The sequence below is a fragment of the Nakaseomyces bracarensis genome, assembly GCF_045282275.1.
Source record: "Nakaseomyces bracarensis strain CBM3 chromosome Unknown Scaff4_1, whole genome shotgun sequence".
Classification (NCBI taxonomy): domain Eukaryota; kingdom Fungi; phylum Ascomycota; class Saccharomycetes; order Saccharomycetales; family Saccharomycetaceae; genus Nakaseomyces; species Nakaseomyces bracarensis.
In genome coordinates, this window is record NW_027263964.1 from 416,899 (window position 1) to 434,983 (window position 18,085).

An 18,085-nucleotide genomic window follows, 5' to 3' on the forward strand; every position below is an offset into this window, starting at 1 on the left:
TTATCATTATTATTATTAATTTATTTAATATAATATTTTTACTTCATTATATTATTCATATGACAGAACCATCTGCAGAATAAGACCTCGGTAAGACGGTAACAAATTATAGTATCATAGTAATCTCGTCAAGTAGCAACTTAATAATTCAAAGCTAAAAATATAGCTACTTATAATAAATAAAATTAATTAGTCGTAATTTAAATATTATTAAATATGAAATCACCCTTAACGACATAAGGAGGCATTTTTCGATTTTTTTTTTTTTTTTTTTTTTTGCTTGGAAGGGGCGATTTTTCATTTTAGGTGGTCTTTAATACCACAGGGGTTGGTGTTTAAGCATAGGGATTGGACCATTCTAAGGGCTTCTATTGTATATAAAGCTAGGGGAACTAGAGGCCGATTGAGTATAGACAGCGATTCAGTAAAAAACGAGGCCGCTCTATATCTTTTCTTCCTATCTCTTCAAGAATTATAACCAATTGTGTGGGGGGCATTAAGACACAGCGATAAGCCAGGATATATCGAAAGTATAAGGGACAACGTCTTTTATTGTGCTCAATATCACTACAAAAGGAACATTAACAATATCCTTGTTCTAATTGATTAATTTATAAGAAACAGAAAAAAAATATAAACCATTCCAAAACTAAAAAAAAAAAATAAGACACATGTCTAAAAATAGCTACGATGGAAATTCGCGTCAGGATAATGGCGGCAACTATGTTGCTACTACTGGAGGTGGTAAGAATGTGCCCAAGCAGATTCATGTAGCGCATAGAAGGTCTCAGAGTGAGCTGACCAGCTTGATGATCGAGCAGTTTACATTGCAAAAACAGCTTGAGGCAGTTCAGGCGCAACAGCAGCAACTATTGCAACAACAACAGCAATTAGCGCAACAGACTGGACAATTGTTTGCACAACAGAATCCTGTTGGTCAGGATACGTTAATTGAGGGTGTATCTACAGGTGTGGGTACAGGAAGTGTTGCTCCAGGTCTGCAAAATGCTGCTACCACCAGTGCTGGAAACTTCCTTCCACAGCCTCCTAACCCACACTACAACTCAACTAATATGTCTTCAAATGCAAGCTCAAATCTAGCATCACCAAACAATATGACGATGGGCGGTAATAGAAGTAGATCTCATTCCAGAAACAACTCGGGCTACTATTACTCCAATACATTCGATGGGGCCTCTGCCACTACACCTTCAGGCCCAAACGCTCATAGGAGAACCGGTTCTCAATCTAGTGTATATGGTCACTCAAGAAGACACTCTTTGGGTCTAAACGAGGCAAAGAAAGCTGCTGCAGAGGAACAAGCTAAGAGAGTCGCCGGTATTAACGACTCAGTTAGTGGTGTTAATGTCAAAATAGAGGCAGTATCACCAGACTTGGGCTCGCAAGAACAATCAGGTTTTGAATTCCCGCAAAAAACTCATCGTAGAACTAACTCAAACTTGTCACCATCTGCATTTAAATTTCCTGCAACGGCTACTACTCCAGTGGGATCTTCTGCAAACAATGATGACGACTTCACTCCAACTTCGTCTGTTAATCGTAGATCGAGAAATAGAAACTCCGAATATAACATAAACACGAATTGGAGGGTTCAATCTCAACAACAGCAACAACAACAGCAAGGTCAGGGTAATCAACAAAACCAATACCAGAACAACCAGAGATCACCTTTCCGTCACAGACCATCGAACAGCAGAGATTTCAATTCATTTTCTACTCTTGAACCACCAGCTGTATTCCAACAAGGACACAAACACCGTAATTCGAACTCTTCTGTACACAGTTTTTCATCTAACAGTGGTGGCAATAATCAGAATACTAGAAAGTCGTTATTTGCTCCATACTTACCTCAGGCGAACATTCCACAACTTATAGAAGAAGGTAGACTAGTAGCAGGTATACTAAGAGTCAATAAGAAAAATAGATCTGACGCCTGGGTCTCAACGGATGGATCATTGGATGCTGATATATACATTTGTGGCTCAAAAGATCGTAACAGAGCTCTAGAGGGTGATTTGGTGGCCGTTGAATTGTTAGTTGTAGACGATGTTTGGGAATCTAAAAAAGAAAAAGAAGAGAAAAAGAGGAGAAAAGATGCTTTACAACAAGATATCATTCCACTTAATAGTAGCGACGATTACCACAATGATGCCTCTGCCACTCCTAACGCAAGTGCTCAACCTTATAATTCAGATGATGTAATATTATCTATGAAATCTGACGGACATGACAGCTCACCAACTAAATCTGGCGTTAAGAGAAAGGGCTCTTTAAAACAACGTCCAACACAAAAGAAAAATGATGATGTAGAGGTGGAAGGTCAATCCTTATTATTGGTAGAGGAGGAAGAAATCAACGATAAATTCAAGCCACTTTATGCTGGTCACGTGGTTGCTGTTCTAGATCGTATTCCTGGTCAACTGTTCAGCGGTACATTAGGCTTACTGAGACCTTCCCAACAAGCTAATAATGATAATTCCAGACCTCAACAAGCTCCAAAGATTGCTTGGTTTAAGCCAACAGATAAAAAAGTGCCATTAATTGCTATTCCAACTGAACTGGCTCCTAAAGATTTTGTTGAAAATGCTGATAAGTATGCGGACCGCTTATTCGTCGCCTCAATAAAGCGTTGGCCTATTACTTCTCTTCATCCATTTGGTATTCTGGTATCAGAACTCGGTGAAATCAACAATCCAAACACCGAGATTGATTCCATTTTGAGAGATAATAACTTTTTGTCCAATGAATATTCCGATCCGAAAAACCCATCAAAGGAAAAGACTACTTTCCAGCCTGTTGAAATATCAGAAAGTGCTGTTGCTAGCAGGAAGCAATTTGACCAGTCTCATGGGTATTCCGTTCTGGCTATAGTTGAAAATGGTACAATCTCAGAATTTGCTACTCACCTCAAGAGGGATAACGATGGTAACCTAGAACTGGGTTGCCATGTTGTGGACGTTACTTCTTATATTGATGAGGGATCTTCATTAGATAGGAGAGCCAGAAAGAGATCTTCTGGTGTATTCATGCCGCAGAAAGTAGTCAACCTACTACCAGAAACTATGAATAATGCATTAAGTTTGAAACCTAACAAGAATACTCTTACCTTATCTGTTGTCTACACATTAGAACCTACAACGTTGAAAATAAAGGATACTTGGGTAGGAACAAGTAACGTCATTCCTTCTGCAACTATGTCTATTACTGAATTAGACAAGAGATATAGTTCAGGTAGTGCTGACCCAGTTTGTTCGGCTTTAAAGGATATTGCAACCAAGTTTTATGCTGATCGTATCAATATGCCAGAAGCTACCCTAAATACCACACTTTCATTGTTAGATAGCTTGGATGACGAGAAAGTTAAAGTCGACTTGAATATCTTCTCTGCGAATATGGGTTTCACTGTCATCAATGAATTACACAGAAAAGTTAACTCTACTGTTGCTGAAAAATTGTATACAAAGTTAGGTGACCTAGCGTTCTTGAGAAGACAAACACCACCAATCGCTACTAAGTTAACCTCTTTCATCAAAAAGGTTGAACATTATGGCTACAAAATCGACACCTTCTCAGCTGATACTATAATAAGATCACTGATGTCTATTAATGACCCAGATATTAGAATGGGAGTTGAGATTCTTTTATACAAGACAATGTCGAGAGCCAGGTACTTTATTGCTGGGAAGCTTGATCCAGATCAATATGGCCATTATGTTCTAAACTTACCGATATATACGCATTTTACGGCTCCTATGAGAAGGTATGCTGACCATGTTGTTCACAGACAGTTGAAATCTGTTATATACGACGTACCATACACCGAGAACATGGACGCATTAAAGATTACATCAGAGTACTGTAATTTCAAGAAGGATTGTGCCGTTCAAGCTCAAGAACAAGCTATCCATTTGCTGTTATGTAAGACAATTAACGATATGGGTAATACAACTGGTCAACTACTAACCATGGCAACAGTTTTACAAGTATATGAATCATCTTTTGATGTGTTTATCCCTGAATTTGGTATTGAAAAGAGAGTTCATGGTGATCAGCTACCACTTTCAAAGGCCGAATTTGATCCTATCAACAGAGTTCTTGAACTTCATTGGCAGCCAGGTGTCGATAGTGCCACTTTTGTTCCTCCTGATGAAAAAAATCCCAAATCTTACAGAAACTCTATCAAGAATAAATTCAGATCTACCACAGCAGAAATTGCTGACAGTGAATTTTCAAGTTCTAATGACAACTCTTCGTTGATAAGTGATGATCTAAGTAAAGAACTAGCCAAGCTAAGCTTAACTGTACCTCAATTAAGACTACCGGAGAGAACTGATAAAAATAATGCCTTAAACAATTTTCTGTCTACCATTAACACCAAAACCGAAAATGAGAACCACATCCAAGAAGTTTATGAGTTACAGAAGATCCCAATCTTATTAAGAGCAGAGATTGGTATGGCGCTGCCATGTCTCTCAGTGCGTACTTTAAATCCATTCATGAGAACCGAGGCCAAACGCTAAAAATGTTTTACATCAATTATTTTTATTTTTTATTTTTCCATTACTTTATTTTTTTATCTTTTTTATTCTATCTTTCCTTTATTTGAGAACACATAGTATATTTTTTTTCCCACGTCTTTTTTTCTTTCTATAATACTTTCAAAAATTTTTGTTATTATTCTTTTTGTTTTTTTGCATCAACTTAACGGCAAAGCAACATCATAAAAAATTGTTAATGGTCCCTTTTTAACTTTCAGTTCCTCACATCAGTCGCCCCAACTAGTACTTTTATTTTATTATTCTCACAAGTCAGTCTTGACAGATGCTCCCATAATCACTTAATTGTTGTTGTTTTTAGAGCTAGTCTTTAAAACCAAGGATACCGAGTGTTTTTTCCATCATTGCCTTTGTTGTTATCTTTCCTTTAATTTTGTTTTGTTTTTAGATGGCCCTCTTTATTAATATCACCAAAAAGCAACAAACCAACAACGCAATACGATAAGAACTACCTAATATTTTTATACAGAATAAAACAAATATGAACAATATATATACTTTAAAGCATTATCTTACTATAAAATCGTTTGAATCAATATAATTTTCGTAAATATATTAATTTATAGCCCTTGAACGAATCGCCTCTTTAAAAATTAGAAATTGCTCCATAATTAAAAAAAAAATGAAAAAAAAAATAAATACATTACATTAATTAAAAAGTGAAAATGTCAATAAAGTAGCAATTATTTGTTTAGTAATCTAGCATCACGGGCTTAACAAAGAAGATATTTATTGTTTTGATTTGGTTTTAACCTGTACTGAAAAGTTTCAACGAAAATATGTTTGAACAATTTACAGTTTTCACACCGCAGGGAAATGTTCTCTACCATTATAACTGCTTAGACAGGAAGTTTGCCGAGGCCCAGGTTAATGCATTCATCTCACATATAATCTCTTCGCCAATTTCAAGAAACCATGGGTCTAGTAAGTATGGTCTAACTACTATTTCTTCTGGAAATTTCAAGCCTTTTACTGTGATGTCTCATGTATCGAAGCAACCGGAGCTATATTTTATTGTCACATATGCTGAGCCTGAGATGGAGTTGAATAATGAGGCTGAGAAGTTGTTGGATGTGGCAATTGCATTATGGGGCTCTCTTAGTGTAAATGTCGCTGTGATGAAGCAAATTAAGAACTCCGGGGAGAAGAACAGCCATAACTCGTTTGATCTTAGAAGTGAAATCAGTGAGGAGATAGAAAAGTTTGATAGCTACCTAAGAGTTAAGTACGAGGAGTCTATCAAGTTTGAACAAGGACAAGACATCGAGAAGGTGAACGTAACGAAGAAAAAGCTGAACAACAAAAGCAACAAACCGAAAAAGAATACTATTACTGGTAATAGTAGAAAATGGGGCCACGATGGCTCATTACAAGAGATTAACGCCGACTCAAATGCTCTCGACTTCTCTGATCCTAATGCGGTTGTAGGTTCTGGAAATATGGATGCAACAATTGACAAGGATTCCTTTGGAACCAAGACAAGGTCTGGTGAATTTTTAATTAAGGAAATTGACGACATTTTAGCACAGCAACAACAAAACAACGCCTCTACAGGATCATCTAACGATAAAGGCTATACTAAAGGTGCTTTCAGCTTTTTACAAAAACATCTGCTTGGTAACAAGACTATTACCGAAGCCGATTTGAAACAAATATTGGATAAATTTAAACAAAAACTGATCACTAAGAATGTTTCTCCAGAGGCTGCCGATTACCTTCTAGAGCAAGTCTCTAGAGATATAGTTGGTTCGAAGACAGAGAACTGGACAAGTGTTGAGAATACAGCAAGAGATGCATTATCCAAATCCTTGACAGAGATCTTGACCCCTGGCGTTTCTGTTGATTTATTACACGAAATTCAGAAAAAGACAAGTCGTAGAGACAACCAAGGTAACAAGACTCCATATGTCTTCTCTGTAGTTGGTGTTAATGGTGTTGGGAAGTCAACGAATTTATCGAAATTAGCTTTCTGGTTACTACAAAATAACTTTAGAATTTTAATTGTAGCTTGTGACACATTTAGATCAGGTGCCGTCGAACAACTCCGAGTACACGTTGAAAATTTGGCCCAACTAATGGATGAAAAACATATTCGTGGTTCAAAAAACTCTAGAGGAAAGAGTGGTAACGATTATGTGGAATTATTTGAAGCTGGTTATGGTGGTTCTGATTTGGTTACAAAAATCGCCAAACAGGCTATAAAGTATGCTTCTGTACAGGATTTCGATATAGTTTTGATGGATACGGCAGGTAGAAGACATAACGACCCTACTTTAATGTCACCCTTAAAGAACTTTGCTGAACAAGCCAACCCAGATAAAATAATTATGGTTGGTGAAGCTCTTGTCGGTACGGATTCTGTTCAACAAGCAAGAAATTTTAATAATGCATTCGGTAAAAACAGAAATTTAGATTTTTTCATAATCTCAAAGTGTGATACCGTAGGTGAAATGCTTGGTACTATGGTGAACATGGTATATGCTACCGGAATACCTATTTTGTTTGTCGGTGTTGGACAAACTTATACAGACTTGAGAACTCTAAGTGTCAATTGGGCAGTGAATACCTTAATGTCATGATTTTGTATTATAGAATTAGTATAAAAAAAAAATTAATTATTTTTCTTAATGATTATTAACTTAACTAATATTGTCTTTTCTTGATTAACGTATCAAACTAGTAGATTTCAGTAATATGTCAGAGTAAATCACTACAAAGAAATTTGATCCTCAGATTTTACACTAACTCCAGGGCCATGACTGTGTACTGAAAATGAACTCATACCTTGTCCTGAATCCTTTTTGATTTTCGCTAGGTCCAGTACTTCAAAATCAGGAGCAAAATTGACATGTGCCTTAACGGGTTCAACTGTTTCAACTTTCATTTCAGGCATATTCGGTTCAGGCCCATCTTTAATTTGGTCAATAAAATCTTCCTCATTATGTCCTAAAATGCAATGTAGAATCACTAGAGAGCCGGGTTTCGATAACACTAAACTATTCTCTTTACAATAAGAAGCAGCTACGCATTCTGGGCAACCATCTTCACAAAGACATTCTTGAATCCTTTCTAATGCCCCAATTAGAATATCATCAATATGCTCAAAAGCCTTGCTAGATAATCCAGAACCATATATACCACCATGTGAATCGTAGAATACCAATCTAGCTGGTCTTTTTCTTTTAGTTTGCCTCTCAGCAAACTCCTTCTCTGGAGCCTTACATTCGGTTTGAATCTCATCAGAACCAGCAACAATAAATCTTGGCAATAATCCCATAATTCCATGCTGCGCAGCGTGAATTGCAGCAGCAGGGTTGAGTTGTTTCCTCTCCAGTATATCAAGAGCATTTTTGGGAATATCAATCCAGAATCCCTTGGAGTCTAGAATTACAGGTGGGTTGTGAACTTCTACTGCATCTATGATTCTTTTAAATTTATCCATTTTAAAAAAGCCAAATACTATAATGGTTATTTTAATTTTACCAAAATAAACCGGGATATCTGTTCCTTCCATGGATCTTACATATTCAATTTCTTGTGGATCAATGTCTGTAAAATCTCTTTGATTGGTAACCCAATCAACATCGACCCTCTGGACTGTTGCATATCTTTCATCAGGATTAAATTCTTTAACTAAATAAGGACAACCTTGATGAATAAAAATCCCTCCGTCATACAAAGTAAAACTGGTTCTCGAAGCTTCAACCTCTTCAATAACTTTATTCCTCCCATTTGTTATATCTACGACAGCAAATTGATCTTCTTCTGCACCCCTAAGTGACACATTTTTTGAAGGCCAGGGTAAAAACCTGATATTTGTATGAAAACCATTTTTATCTTGTTTTAATCTTTCATGACATATGGTAGTAAGTAGTTTCTCGTCAAAATATATCTTATCGCGTTCTATATTTATGGGAAGTTCAAAAGCAGCACATTGTACATGTCCTTCAACAATCAACATATTTGTAAAATCAAGTACTAAATCCTGGAAAGAATTAGAATCATTGGAGTTCGTTAGTAGCTCAGGATGTGCAACATAATGTTGATCCACTGGCGAGTCACTAGCAACTACAACGGTCATTGAATCCTTGCTTCTTCTACCTGCTCTACCACTCTGTTGATGGAAATTTGCTAAAGATAATGGAAAACCACACATAAGAACAGCATCTAAACCACCAATATCAATACCCAATTCCAGCGCATTAGTAGATATAACAGCCTTTAAATTTCCATGAAACATTTCTCTCTCTATCTTACGACGATCTGACGCCGAATAACCCCCTCTATATGACATGACATCTGTTATTAGGTCTTCTCTACCCATTTCCTCAAATATTACTCTAACTTCTTTCATTAGTAGCTCACATACACGTCTGACGTAACAGAACGCTATTGTACGAACATTAGATAAAATCAATTGAACTAGGATTTTTGCAGACTCACCAATAAAGTTTTCTCTCTTCCGTTCATGTTGGCTCAGAACTGGTGGATTCCAAACTATGAGATGTTTCGCACCTCGAGGCGAGCCATCATTTTCAATTAGACGCACTTCTTCAATACCAAAAATGTCACGCATGTGTTGAACGGGATTCTTTAATGTTGCTGAACAAGAGATAAATCTAATTTCAGAGTTTTCATAATAGTCCTTACATAATCGGAGTAACCTTCTCATAACCAATGCCACATGAGAACCAAATAGACCCTTATAAATATGTAGTTCATCAATAACCACCAAATTTAAGTTATATAAAAATCTTCTCCAGTTTACATGATTAGGTAGTATACTAGCATGTATCATGTCAGGATTAGTAAAAATCACTCTTGCGTGATTCCTAATAAATGCTCGTTTTTCTTTTTCTGTATCACCATCATAAGTGTCTACAAGCACATCTTTCAGTGATGGTAACTTGGAGAGGATTGCTTGGAATGCTCTCTTTTGATCCTGCGCCAGCGCTTTAGTAGGAAAAATATACATGAATGTTGAGTTAGGATTCTTCATCATTAGATCCAATGCACACATTTGATAAATTAACGATTTACCGGAGGATGTGGATGTTGTGATAATAACATTTTCTCCTTTATGTATTGCATTTATAGCATCTGCTTGATGGGTATAAAAGTTAGAGTATCCAATTGCATCAATAATTTCATCAGAGAATTCAATATCTAATTTCCCATACTCTGCCTCTCTTGCTGGTATTATAATATGATCCTTAATCTGGCCAGAATATAAATCAGTTTTTTTCAGCTTAGCAACCATTTCTGTCATCATTGGTCTACTCTCACCAGTGACCTCATCGACGACTTCCTTTTGTTTTGCTTCTTTGGCTTTCATCATAGAAGTAATAGGGTCTTCATAATCCCTTGGCTTAGGAATATAAGATTGTGCTTGCAAATTGAGTTCATCTATAGGTACCAAACCCTTTACCTGACATGATTTTACGAAGGAATCCAGCCGTTCGTTAAAAAATGTCTCTCTCTTCTTTATCATCTTCTTCATTTCTTCTGGTGTATAAGTAGGCATAAAAACTTGTTTATTTGGGTTATCTGACGCATCTTTATTCCATGTCCTCTTCATGGTCCCATCGACAAACTCGAAGACCAATATTTGCGTTGGTTTACCTTCGTCTTCGTACTTCTTTTCGATGTCTTCCAGCTCGAAGATATCAACGTCCCGTTGCTGATAACCACCGCGCTTGAAGTCAAACAACTTTCTTTCGGGGACCATCTGGTTCTCGTCGATATACTTGAACACACAGCCTCTAGGAAGCAGCGCAACAATCCGTGCAAAATCCATCACTTCAACTTCACGCTTTAAACCGGCGGATAGCGGCTTCGCCAGCGTCTCAAAAGACGGCACAACATGCTTCCTACACAGCAGAAACGTATACAAAGTGTTCAACCTGAAGAAAAACCGCTTCATGTCCCTGAACGCATCACCATCATCGCTGCTCTCCTCAGCCTTCAGCTTCTTCTTCCTTACCGTGCCATCGCTATCCTCCATCGCTACCAATTTTCTAGTACCAGCATAAAGTGGTTATTTTTTGCCAACCATCTAAAGATATCAAGTTTATTTATTTAGCCCAGCTCAAGTCTCACTAGCATTACTTTATATCAATACTGAAATATTTCCGGGGCGATGCCCGAATCCAATTTTAAAAGCTTGCTTCAAAAATTTGCCCTTGAAAACAAATTTCACTTTATAAGAACACAACAAGGTGTGTATTGAAACCCCAGGACAGTCCATTTAACTCTGTTAATTACGCTTTGAGAGGTAACTCTAGTCGTTGATAAAGGTCAATTCGGGTTCCTTGTATTTTATAATACTATTTTGTTGGATTACCTAAAAGAGGCACAGAAATTAAGCTTTTTGATAATGTCCTTCTCTGCTAGTCAGTTTATTGGTAAGTTGAATACGTTAGAGGATTCTCAGGAGTCTATTAGCAGTGCTTCCAAGTGGTTGCTTTCCCAGTATAGGGAAGCTGACAGAGTTGCTGAGACGTGGAGAGACTATATGATAAAGAAATCATCCACTGTGAGGCGGAAACTGCTAGGAATTTATCTCTTGAACCATGTGGTGCAGCAGGCCAAGAGCCAGAAGATGGACCACTTCCATAAGGCATTTAGCAAAGTTGTCCCCATGGTCCTAAGTGAAACTTACAAAGACTTCCCGCTAGACTTGCAGAAGAAAGTCAAGAGAGTCACGGACATATGGTACGACCGTGGGATCTTCCACAAGTCTATCTTGCTAGAGATCAGAGCTATTATTAAGAAGGTGAACGAATCTGGAGTACATGGTGAGAGTATAAAGGGGTCGAGCAAAAGTAGTAGTAAGATTTCTTCCTCTCACAAGTCTTCTCGTGGATCGGCTGCTGCTGGTGCTGTTGCTGCCACTAGTATCACAGATTTACCATCAGATATCCAGAAGTATCTGACCTTAATAAAAGAGACACGGAAACTCTCACAGAGCTCCAAATCCTTGAAAGAAAGGTTCGAAAAATCCGCTGCAGAATTGGACGTTTCGAGCCACGTTTATGCGGAAAATTATAACACAGTGGTAAAGATAGCACAATTGGCAACTGATTCAACAAATGAGGTAATAACAAAAAGAAAACAGGCAATTGAACTTCTGGAAGAATTACTGAATTCCGAAAAAAAACTATTGGAACAGAGCCAAACAGAACTAACAGAGATAGATTTCACGTTATTGTCAAAGGACCCTGCTAAGGTCCTTAATGTCAACACAGACAACGATGCCTTGCCAACGTACACTGCTGATGAGAATGACAATGATAGCGATAGTGATGATGAACGCAATAGTAGTAGCAGCAGTAGTAGCGATGATAATGACTCAGACTCCAATGGAAAAGATAATGATCTAAGCACAAAAATGAAGAGAGCATCAGAAGATATCGAATCTGATGACCCACAAAAGAAGCTTAAATCAGACAATAGCCAAAGTAATGACGAAAACGCTGAATATGATCCTTTCACAAGTCATATAGATAACAATAAATCGGAGGATGATAATGAATCTTCGGAACCAATAACATCCAATATCCAAGATCTTCTAAGTAAATTAGCTAATTAAATAGGAAATATAATATAATAATAATAGTAAATAGTATTTATACTTAATATTATAATATTACTGTTTCAATACTAAAAGTAGAACTTAGAGTTGCACATTTTTTTTATCCAATAATTTATTTACCGGGTTGTGAGTTAGTAGTCAATAGATGAGGTAAGGAGTGCTTGATACATTACTTTTTGTGTAAATACGACTATCTATTCGAGACACCTTACAAATCAAATAGCATTACAAAATAGAAACAAGCATAATAAATAAAGTAATAAAATATTATAAATGCCAATACAAATGTTAACTCTGAAATAATATAAAAATCTATTGTTATTAATAATCATGAAAAAAGAAAATGCAATCAATGATAGACTCAACGTTGCAAATCAACAACACAGGATTTTCCATTTTTATGACAGTACAAAATCGCCCATTTGTTTCCTTTCGAAGCCTCTTTCGATAAACTATTATATATACTAGTTGCAAAACTTCTTGGTGTCGAATTATTTCCGGAACCGAAAACTTTCCGGAACCATTCATCTTTTTGTGCTAGGGATGTGATAGCAATGATGTCCATTGCCTCATCTCTTAGTGCGTCTACAGCAATAATTGGGGCGTTGGACAAGCTATTTATGATAGATTGAGAGGAATGGCGGGCACCATCTTCATATACCCATTTTTCACGCTTACTAGCTTTTTTTGACCTTGTAGCCATATTTGGAACATATACAACTTTTTGATTAGAGTTGGTGGTAATAGTATCTTCCATATCTTCTTCCTGACTACTACCCGCACTACTCCCATCATCCCATTTCTTAAAGTCATCATGTCTATCATTAGATAAAATATTATCATTACCATATCTGATCCCTGTTTCTTGTTTATATAAAGAGAGGAATTCTTCAAGGTCTAAATCAACATCAACATCACTACCCAGTTTTTTAACTTTTAAAGGTTTATACTTTCTTTTATGACCAGTCAATGGATATGTTTGCTGCTTGATTAAAATTATCCAATCAACACCGTCTCGTTGAGCTCCGCTAACAACATCATCGACTGTATAGCAATTCCGTAGAAAATCAGCCTTTATTCCGTGTTTCCAAAGTTGGTTCAAAATATTAACACCAATTGTATCAAAAATACTATTTGAGAAGCTGGAAACCAAAACATCACATCTGCTTGGTTTCCAGTCAAGAGCCGTGTCTTTCAGAAACTCCTTTCTCTTTTTGGTTCTACTCTTTGAAGCTAGTTTAAAGTAGCTTTGAGCAATACCAAATATTGTCTCCCATGCAAGATTGAACCCGACAGCTCTGAAAGCATTAGCAGATTTCCTTCCCGAAGGCCTAGCAAAGTAGGAAATCAAGTTATCATATCTCCCACCAGCAGCAATAAGATTTCTCGATGAGCCATCATCATAAATAGCTTGGAACATAATCCCACCTTTATAAAAAGCACTATTATAATTAGCTAGAGGAGAGAGTACAACATTTCTAGTTACATCAAGAGGTTTTAGATAATTTAACACCTTCGATATATGAGCTAAGGCATCTTCTAATCTCTTCAAATAAGGACTATCTACCATTAGTTTTTGCAATCTCTTTTTTGCAGCTTCAAAGTCTAGCTTGAAGTCAAACATTTCCAAGTCATTCAGTGATGTTGAGGAGATATTAAGTTGGGCCTTTAATTCAGCTTTTATTTCTCTAAAGGATTTGGCAAAACCTATTTGGGATAATAATCTGGAAACTAGTGGCCTCTGAGCCTTATCAATATTAGTGAAATTAAAAACATTCTCTAATATATCAGCATGATTAATAACAAAAAGCGTATTAGTTTTCTCATATACAGGAAACACGGTCAAAATTTCATCTATAATTTTAATGCTTTCAGCGTCATAAAAAGGCGAATCAGAAGATGAAGTGGAAATGATATCAAAATCAATCTCACCGAATCTCCGTGGTTCTAAGCTAGACTTCGAATGTTCAGGTGGTCGATAAACATATTGCATTCTATACTGTTTGTTGATAGTACTTGTAGTTTTCGACAGATATCTAGCCATGGGATAAGTAAGGTCATATTGTAACTGCAATACTGTACCCCCCATGTCTAGAACTTCATAAACATTTTGAGTACTATAGATCGGGGCCTTTGGAAATATTCTAGGAGGGCCATTATTTTCCACACCACCATGTTTGCGAAAAATTCGAACAACTTGTTCAGTCATTTCAGCTCTTAAAATTTGGGCAAATTTAGTAGTGGTTTGTTTATTGTTATCATAAAGGATATCATTTGTAAGACTATATGGCTGGTCAAATAGTGTTTCACGAACTTGTTGTTGCCATGGAGAAGAGGGATTAGACAAGCTCTTTAATGCTTCTTTGATTACTTCATCAGCGTGCTTAGCAGGCAACCATCCACTATTCAATAAAGTCTTGGCACCAGGTCTTTTATTAGGATCATGGTCCAATAATAATGTAATAATCTTCTTCTCAACCTTCATCCTATTTGAGTCAAAGTCGGCAGGAAACTGAATAGCTCTAGATCTAAGTTCCTTTAAGATATTAACACGCTCCATACCAGTACTAAAAGGATAAACCATTTCAAAAAAGATAATTCCTAGGGAATACATATCTATTTTCTCATTATAATTACCTTTACCAGTCAGAACTTCTGTTGCTACATACATAGCCGTACCAATAGCTGAAGTTAAATCGTCGACGCTGCCAGTTGACATCTGTGAATCGAGTTTTAGGACATCAATAGATTTATGGACGTTTTTAGCCAAACCAAAGTCTCCAATTTTAACATTTCTTGATTCATCGATAAAGATATTCATGGGCTTCAGATCTCTGTGGATAATTCCTTGAGAATGAATATAACTTAACGCTTCTAAAATTTGCCTAAATAACCTCCAGTATTCATCTCTTTCTTTATTTAGTCCTTCATTATGAATTAAATCATAAAGTGTTTTATTCTCGCAATATTCCATCTGGATGAATAGAGTACTCTTCTTTTTTGACTGTCTGAGATTACCTTTCAACATTCCTTCATCCGATTCTAGGTCTGAATCAGAATCGTCAGCCTCGGATACAATGTCCGAATTTTGAGAGAGAGTATTAACATCATGTTTATTTTTACTGGAGCTATTCTCAAAAACAATATCTATATCTTCTTCATTCTTATTATTAGTAGAACTATTTTCAAATACAATATCTGGATAACCAGAATTTGAAATAAAATCCCAATTACTATTCTCAAGGTCTTTAGTATTACTTCTTCTAAACAAACTGTCTGATTTAATCAAGTCATCATCACTAAGATAAGAACTGTCTTCTGATTCTTCATCGGTTGACTCAAAAACATCTTCCAACTCAACATTCTCTTCTTCCAACCAAGCTGCGTAATATCTCACAACATACTGATGATTTAGACTTGCCAGCAACATCACCTCACTCAGAATTGTAGATAATTTTTCCTCTGAATGTCGTATTTTTTTGATAGCATAATAACGACTATCCAGAGCATTTCGAGCCTTAACTACTTGACCGAAAGCTCCTTTACCCAAGATAGCAACTTCTTCGAAATCTGTAGCATAACGCGATTTGGTAGTTGGATTCATAGATGAAAATCTAGACCCTACATTAAATGATCTTCTTCTTAAACTACTCTGGGACATTGTACGATTTTTCGAACCTTCAGACTCAGTGGAATTCATCATAGGTATATTTACAAGTGATTTCTCTGTTGTTAGGAAAATCTTATTTGCGGCAATATCAATATTAGTTCGAAAAAATTTCATCGGAAGCAATTCAAGAGTTCCTAATCTTTTCTTGGGATCATCTTCTAGCATTTTCGTTAAAGTATCATGAAGACTTTCATCCATTGCAAATGATTCCAAAAACTCAGACGGCCTAGAGTAATCAACGGTAGTCTCAACACCATTAATTATTTGAAGAAACACAACACCTAGTTGCCATATATCTGTCATTCTTTGCGGTTTCATATTCTGATTTTTTTCAAGCTCAGGAGCTGGCCATGAGGAGCTCGGTACATCAATAACCATCCCATTTCTGTTTGGATAATGCGCTAGCATATTGAGAATAATATAAGCATATGACGGGTGAATTAGTTTGGGAATAGTATTTCCAAAGTCAGAGTCTTTTAGTAGCCAAATAGTTTCTAGAGATATGCATCTATGAGGAATGCCTGCTCTATGTAATGATTCTAGACCTTCCAAAAGCCTAATCATCCATACACGGGCAGTAGCTAAATTCACAAAGCCGACAGACTGAACGATATCTCCCAACGTAGTAGCGTGCGAGTACTCCGTTAGTATTCTAATCTTCCATACAAAAGTTGAGTTAGACTTACCCATCCTCTCAACAGAATACATGTACATTCTGGATACATTGTTATGTTGAACTTTCAATAATGATTCCAATTCCTTTTCAAGGTTAGAAATCTCCTTTTTACCATTGCTTGTGTTGAAGTATGAATTGTCGAGTAATATCTCAGTTAGAAGAAAATAAAAATTTTCCATCATTTCTGATGACATGAGTGTGTCCGCTAAGGGTGAATCAGGTGGTACATAGGGTTTCACAAGGTATTGATTGGCAAAAGAAAGTAAGTCATTCTGTAGTTTAATAGGTTTAGGCGCGACCACAGCTCTAAATTTGAATTGTGTGTTGTTAGGGAGTTTAGCCTTCATAACCTTAGGAAAAAGTATAGCTTCACCAGAAGTGATCCAATCCTGAGGCGGCATTAAATCAACTTGGTTAGCTTTCCCAAAAATCCTTTCATCGTCTGCATCATCCTGTCTCTTGGCCATTTCCTTCTTTACAATCTCATCAATCAGTTTCTGTTCATTTATCCTTTTCTGTTCAATCTGTTGTTGTTTCTCTTTCTCCTCCTTCTCTAGTTTCTCTTCTTCTTCTTTGATCCTTTGTAAACGTTCGTCCTCCAATGAATTAGTAGTCACTTTGTTCTGAAACTCATCCAGTTTTTCTTGAATATAAGTCGTAAGTTCAAATATCATTTCTTGACCCTTCAGATCTTTAGATATCTCTTTTAGCTTTTGTTCAATCGACTTTACTTGCAAATCTGTCACATTATACCTTTCACCGAACGATATCTCAGGCGCAGTATGCGGATACATAGGCGTCATAGCGTATCGTACCGTCAACAATAGCTCTTCGGGTTCTTTGTCTATGGATCGTAGAGTAATCTCGAACTGGATCTGCGGTTGTTTGTCCCATTTCGATTTCTGCCGCGTACAGTCCTTGAAATCCTCCATGTATATAGACTGAATTGCCTCCAGCTCATTGCACTGTATCTCATAATACTCATTCAGAGATAAATGACTTCTAGACATTTTTTGTTCAATTAGTATCCCCCTCCTTTTATTCTTACAATCTTGTTTTATTTGAGCAAAATTTATGGTTCCGTTTAAGTGATAAAATTCAATTCTAGCAGCAACGAAAAATGAGCTGAAGAAAATTTCTTATCTTCTAGTGTGCTTTTATAATTTGAATGTTCTAATTGCCTTTCTATTACTAGAGACTATAAAAATATCCCGACTGATAATTAAAATGAGCCTCCTAGCAATGCAAATTCCACAGCAATATGATGATATTTATATAAATTCAACGGCAATATAATAAAATAGTTTTAAGATACGATGTGTATAGTTATTAAAGAAGAATAATTAGAAAGAAGATCTTAGAGATGACACATTCTCTATATTATTTTTTAAATCTGGCTTCCTTAATTTTTTTTATTTAGTTTTTTAGTTTTTTTTTAGCTTTTTCCGTACCTTTAGGCACCTTAAAAAGGCTTTATCTAAACTACGCTTATCAGCACTCAATTAATCAATTGGTGCCAACAATTGCCTCTGTCTGCTGATGAGATCATTAACATCTCTTTCTCAAAT

The 18,085-nt window shown here is 36.4% G+C and overlaps 5 protein-coding genes across 5 annotated transcripts; 3 read left to right on the forward strand and 2 right to left on the reverse strand.

Moving 5' to 3' along the window:
* Positions 1-671: 671 nt before the first annotated feature.
* Positions 672-4,541, forward strand: SSD1 (mRNA-binding translational repressor SSD1; the record flags this gene model as incomplete). The annotated part of the gene is made up of 1 exon (XM_071050993.1): positions 672-4,541. The coding sequence occupies one exon, from the start codon at positions 672-674 to the stop codon at positions 4,539-4,541; it is 3,870 nt and encodes a 1,289-aa protein (XP_070908205.1).
* An 815-nt stretch (positions 4,542-5,356) lies between these two features.
* On the forward strand, positions 5,357-7,156 carry SRP101 (signal recognition particle receptor subunit alpha; the record flags this gene model as incomplete). The annotated part of the gene is made up of 1 exon (XM_071050994.1): positions 5,357-7,156. One exon carries the CDS (start codon positions 5,357-5,359, stop codon positions 7,154-7,156), a length of 1,800 nt encoding a protein of 599 aa, XP_070908206.1.
* A 131-nt stretch (positions 7,157-7,287) lies between these two features.
* HRQ1 (ATP-dependent 3'-5' DNA helicase) lies at positions 7,288-10,581 on the reverse strand (the record flags this gene model as incomplete). The annotated part of the gene is made up of 1 exon (XM_071050995.1): positions 7,288-10,581. The coding sequence occupies one exon, from the start codon at positions 10,579-10,581 to the stop codon at positions 7,288-7,290; it is 3,294 nt and encodes a 1,097-aa protein (XP_070908207.1).
* Positions 10,582-10,953: 372 nt separating this feature from the next.
* Positions 10,954-12,168, forward strand: RTT103 (Rtt103p; the record flags this gene model as incomplete). The annotated part of the gene is made up of 1 exon (XM_071050996.1): positions 10,954-12,168. The coding sequence occupies one exon, from the start codon at positions 10,954-10,956 to the stop codon at positions 12,166-12,168; it is 1,215 nt and encodes a 404-aa protein (XP_070908208.1).
* Positions 12,169-12,532: 364 nt separating this feature from the next.
* Positions 12,533-17,527, reverse strand: GCN2 (serine/threonine-protein kinase GCN2; the record flags this gene model as incomplete). The annotated part of the gene is made up of 1 exon (XM_071050997.1): positions 12,533-17,527. The coding sequence occupies one exon, from the start codon at positions 17,525-17,527 to the stop codon at positions 12,533-12,535; it is 4,995 nt and encodes a 1,664-aa protein (XP_070908209.1).
* Positions 17,528-18,085: the final 558 nt, after the last annotated feature.